Source organism: Elaeis guineensis, chromosome 1 (genome assembly GCF_000442705.2).
Source record: "Elaeis guineensis isolate ETL-2024a chromosome 1, EG11, whole genome shotgun sequence".
NCBI classification, from domain to species: domain Eukaryota; kingdom Viridiplantae; phylum Streptophyta; class Magnoliopsida; order Arecales; family Arecaceae; genus Elaeis; species Elaeis guineensis.
Genome location: NC_025993.2, coordinates 91,225,570 through 91,231,505, shown reverse-complemented (window position 1 = coordinate 91,231,505; position 5,936 = coordinate 91,225,570). Strand labels below are relative to the sequence as shown.

Sequence of the window (5,936 nt, the reverse complement as noted above, 5' to 3'; positions counted from 1 at the left end):
GATTTTTAGTTATAATTTAAAGCTAAAAGCTTTTGGTTGAATAATTATTTCAAATAGATGATGCACAAGAACATGATGTTGCTCAACAGAGTCTAAACAATGTCAAGAATCATTTCGGATTCCTATTCTTCAACTTGACACTGTAAAGAAAGGAAATTAACGAGAAAGAGTTATATTAAAGCACTTAAAGCTCATAAAAAGTTGTATAATGTGCTATTTTTTGGCCGTATATGAATGAATGAAATTGCTAAGTTGGCAGATTATAAACAATGGAAGCCTTTTGGATTCTTTCCAAACTGAAGCTTAAGAAAAGCTTTTATAGGATCATGTATCTACAGTTAGGCGTGAAGAGGGACTCTTGCTTTTAAATTTAACTGAATGTTATCTAAACTGGATCTCGAATTCAATAATATTAGAATCAATCGCAATGGAGAAAAGATGCAACTAATAAAGGGTTATTTACATTCTTTTCATGCATAGAAATGTGATTTGACAGGTCCTGAAAATTATTGCTCAACCAAAGAAATGGGACATACAAGTAGAAAAGAATTGCGGTATGAAGCAATAGCTTAACTACCATCTCTTTTCCAATCAGGGAGAAACCATATCTAAACCAGATGAAACAAAACAACATTCTAATCGTATCACCCAGCTTCATTTAGCAAGGTATTGTGATAAAAAACCACATACATTTCTTCTCTACATAGAGCTCCTTCGATGCCACACAAAGAGAATGGAAGATTCTTACTCTGCATCTGGTGTAGTTTTTCTCCGTGACCTACAGATGAGCTTTGCAGGGGGAGAAGGAGAATATTCAAAAGGGACCACTGGAAGCTCCATCTCTCCTTTCAAAATTTTGACAATGTCTCCACTGTCTGGTCTCAACTCCGGCATCCTCTGCAAGCACAAGAGAGCCAGATTAATGCAAAGGTTTGCCTGCTCTTTGTTATACGAGTTCTTCAACTTCTCATCCACAAGCTCCAAAATATTGCCTGTCTGAGCCAAGTGCCTGCACCAGGTTATAAGGTTCGCTTTCTCCAGCTTCATCGGCGACGATAGCACATGCAAAGGCCGTCTCCCGGAGACTATCACAAGGATCAGAACCCCAAAACTATAAATGTCGGCCTTCTCCATCAAATGCCCACATCCACCATACTCTGGAGCAACATAACAAACGGTTCCTCTCATGCTTGTCGTGCTACTAAGCTCTCTACTTAACAGATCACCACTAAACATGTCGCTTCCCACCGATCGACTCCTCTTCTTCTTCCAACCCTTTCTAAAGCTTATATCCATATTTGATTCACGACCCCTTCTACCAGCATCATAGTTGCTGTTATTACTACTGTTCACTTCGCCCCGGCTGCTAATCGATCGGAACCATTTGGGACCTCTTTTGCTATGACTCTTCTTGCTAATCTCTGCAAAGTATTCCTCCTTCCACCACTCCCTCATCTTCCTATTCTTCTTATCTCGACCATCAATAGTTTTCTTCTGTTTGTCCCCCAGCTTCCTGAAAAGCGTGCCATCCCCACCATCCAATCTCTCCGGCTGACTCGAATTCCTGGACTCAAAACAATTCTCGGGGGAGTTCTTCCTCGCATCATCCCAGTCTGCATTGCTCGATGGGCAAATCTGGCTCCCAATCCACTCCCTGACATAATCCCTGCTACTCAATTCTCCACTACCATCCTGCTTCCACCACCAGTCCCTCCCCCACTGCCCATTCGCCTCTGTCTTGCCATCATCCAGTGGCGAATTCCCGATCAATTCCTTACTATGCTCCATGCTACAAAGCTCGTCATGGGAAGAAGAGACCGCCGTGGTAGCAGCCGCCTCCTTCCCCTTGGGACTGCTACTAGTATTAGGATTACCACTGACGAGCAGCATGGGATTGAAATTTTTGCAAGAATTGGAAGAAGAAGCGCGGAGGGCCAGGGCGAAGTCTACCTGGGGGCTCCCGGAGAAGAGCTCCTGGCTGAAGAGTTCGGTGCCGGGGCCGCGGCGAGATCGGCCTCGGTCTTGATACGTGAGAGCCCGAAGTCGGAAATCTTGGCGCGAAAGTCGGCAGTGAGGAGGATGTTGCTGGGCTTGATGTCGCCATGGATAACCGGGGGATCGCACTCGAGGTGGAGAAAGGCGAGGGCTTGGGCGACGTCGAGGATGATGCCGAAGCGGCGATCCCAGTTGAGGACGGGATGATGATGATGATCGGAGGAGGAGGAGGAGGAGGAGGAGAAGAGGGTTTCTTGGAGGCTGCCGTTGGGCATGTACTCGTAGACGAGGAGGCGGTGGCGGGGGCCGTCGAGGCAGTAGCCGAGGAGGGAGACGACGAAGGGGGAGGGCGTAAGGGAGGCGAGGACGTGGAGTTCGTTGTGGAACTCGCGGTCGGAGGACGAGAAGGGAGGGGAGGAGGAAGGGGAGGAGGAGGAGGGGAGGTCGAGACGTTTGACGGCGACGGACTTGCCGTCGGGGAGGAGGCCCCGGAAGACCTCGGCGGAGGCGCCGCGGCCGAGTGAGCGGGAGGGGTCGAAGGAGGCGGTGGCGGAGCGGAGGTCGCGGAAGGAGAAGCGGCGGAGGGAGGAAACGGCGGGGGAGTCGAGGGGGAGGGTACGGTCGCGGGCGCGGGCGTGACGGAGGGAGCGATAGAGGTAGAAGAGGAGGAGGAAGAGGGCGAGGAGGAGGACGAGGAGGAGAAGGGCGGAGGAGGCGGAGACGACGGCGAGGAAGGCGGCATGGTGGCGGCGGGAGGCTGGGCTCGGCGGAGACGGCGGAGCAACGGGCCGCGAAGGCATCCGGGATTTGGGGGGGGAGTAGCAACGTCTAGGTTGAGAAGAGACGGGGGAACAGATAGTGCGAAGAGCGAGGGGAGGGAGAAGTGATTGGGGGTTTCATGATGGGGATGATGGTGGTGATGAAAAGTTACAGAAAAAAAAAAATAAAGGAAAATGGGTGATATAATTTAGAAAAATTTAGAGTTCTTGATCAATTTGTTTTTAAATCTTAATCTATTGAGAAATTAAATAAAGGTTGGAAGAGAGAGATGGTGGAGAGAATAAAGAAGAAGAAAAGAGGGAGGAATGGGACCCAGAGGGACAACGATAAGACCGAGAGATGGCAGAGTGAGGAGTGAGACTGACAAGGGGAGCTACTTTTTTGGGTTTTGACTTTTCTATCAAAAAGGAGATAGGAGGGAGAGGGAAGAAGATTTTATAATAATAATAATATATATATAATATTAATTTTTGAAATAAAATTTGAAAGAATAAATCGAAAGATGGTATAAAAATTATTGTGTTGGTTATTTTTATTTTTTAAATTGCATATATTTTAAACCTGTATTTGATTATAAAAATATAAAAGATATTGCTGTCATTTAGTCACCGTGGTGTTCGATTTTGGATTAAGAGAAAAAAAAAATTTTTTTTTGGTAGATAGAAATATTTTGTCTGATAAAACCATCTCACAGACTTTCTTTTGGATCTATTTTCCTGTATCTTTCGGTGCCCACTTAGGGAACCAAACATGTACTAAAAGCAAATCTTGAGGAAGATATGAAAATAATGATAAAATTAGGAACATTTTTTAAAATAAAAATAATTTTGGGGAGGAGGGATGGGAACCGTGTTAGGTACGCGGCTCAAGTGCGGTTGGGTTGCTTACACGTTAGTCAAGAAATAGAATATTGACTGAAAACTGGGAATAGGCCCCCTAATCTGATTTAAAGTTACCCGTAATCTAGATTTTTGGAGTGCTGAGAGGAGGTATCGGAGCACATGCCGTGCACGTGAGATCAAGCCGAGCGGTGAAAGTGATTTTGGGTTGGGTGCACGTGATGGTCGGGTCGGAGGGCGCTAGTCTCACGTCTTGACCTTATTTATGGCTGACCCATAAGCTTGCATGAGTTTGCGCATTTATTGCATGCCTGGAAGATATGAATAATTTATTCAAAACTCAACTTCAGGTCAACCCAATCTTAATATCTAAATTTGAATTGAATTTAATTTAAAAAAATTACTTAAAATCAATTTCATTCGGTTATTAACCAAACCATAATCCAACTCGAGTTCAAATTTTGATTATAATTAAAAAATATGATAAAAATAATTTAATATAATATGATATTTTAAAATATTAAATTAATAATATATATATAATATATATATATATATTAACTAAACTTTTAAATCTTTAAATTGAGTATTTGATTCAAGTTTGATAATAATTAAATTAAATTAAATTTGGATTCAAGTTGAATTCAAATAATCGTAATTATTCAATTTATTGTCCTCTTTTAAAAATTAAATTTTTATTAGATAAAAATATAAAATTTAATCCAAATATCCCTATATATTGACTAGTTTTTTAATCTAAATTAAAGTTATTATCTAAATTTGAGAGTTATTCCCAAAACAATGAATCAAATTGATAATGGAATGACAAATTTTTATAAATATATAAATCAATTCAAATCTCTTGTGTTAATACAAGAGATGCTACGGCTTGAATGCTTTGCAACTTGAGTAATTATTTGATTGAATTTAAATTTGAAAAAAAAAATAGTTATCTTTATTTAAAATTTATAATTTATTAATAATTGAATTGGATAATGAACAACATATTACCTATCATCCCGACATTATTTTCCAACAAAAAAGGTAAAAAATAAAATACTTGACAATTTAGGTCCTAGAAAAGTATTCTAAGTAATATTTGATAAAATTTTTGACTCATATATCGTTGTGTCATTGAAAAAAAGCCAAACCATTTGGTTAATCTATGTAATTACACGATTTATGATCCAGTGTGATTTAGCAAATTACATAGGTACAAAATGTCACGAGCTGCTTAGGTGGGTGTGAGAGGGAGGGAGATCATAGTTGGATTGCCTTTTTTTTTTTTTAATTTAATTATTCTACTTTTGTTAGCCTTTTGACGTAAGCACGCATGCCTTAACTTCATGTGAGACATGGGACCAAAATATGACAAGTGTTGGTACAAGTCCGGTACAAGCCGGTCACAGGAGCGCATAACGCGGGAAGCTTAATCCTCATAGAATAAACTCACAAGAAAATAAAATATATTATAAAATATAATAATTATTTATTTTAGATCGAAATTCAATTTATATTGAATCCACGACGAAATTCAAAATGATGAACGAAGTTTAATAAATTTAAAAATAATTTAAATAAAATACAGATGAAAAAATATACGGAAAAAAATTGGAGCAGATGGCACGACGTATGAAACAGCGAGGCTGTGGGGTAAAGTCGGCCCGATAGAGATGCACGCATGCAGGCGCATGCGCCCAATATGCGGAGGACCAACACGGGCATGCATGCAGGCCGACCCAGCACGCACGGGTGCCTAGGCCCAGTGCCCTGCACGATCCACCGTGGATCGCAGGGTGCTGGATGGTCCACGGAGCCGTGAGCACATGGTCCAAAGGTGTTTTTGCATGATCCAACGGCTCTGGAGCGAGTCAGTCCGATCGGACAGCTGGAACTTAATTCGGATGTGATCAGAGACTATTTTGCACGATCAGACGGTTCTGATGCGAGCCGATTACATCGGATGACCACGGATGATTCTAGGATTGATTGGGACTCTGTATTCCTACTGTAACAGTATTTTTGAGATTTTGAGCCTATATAACTTCGATTGAGAGTCGTTTCTGCGTTGGATAGTGGTGACGTCCTGAAGGTACAGAAAGGCTTCAAGAAAATTTCAGAGATTTTTTTGAGGATTTTGGGGCTTCTTGTTGAGAGATTTTTGTACAAAGATTGAGTGGTGAGTTCTCTTGTATTGTTTTTTTTATTCTCTCATAGTGAAGCTTGTATGCTCCGTGGTGCTTATGTCGTCCATGTATTTTTTATCTTTTTTTTTTTTTTTTTCTATGCACTGTGTGGTGTCGATCTTTCACAATAATTGGT

The 5,936-nt window shown here is 41.4% G+C and overlaps 1 protein-coding gene across 1 annotated transcript; it reads right to left on the bottom strand.

Moving 5' to 3' along the window:
* Positions 1–488: 488 nt before the first annotated feature.
* Positions 489–3,014, bottom strand: LOC105038165 (putative receptor-like protein kinase At1g80870). Its single transcript, XM_010913877.4, is given in 2 exon segments — positions 489–2,003; positions 2,006–3,014. Coding segments are annotated over 2 exon segments (2,049 nt in total). The 5' UTR covers positions 2,796–3,014; the 3' UTR covers positions 489–744.
* Between the last annotated feature and the right edge of the window lie 2,922 nt (positions 3,015–5,936).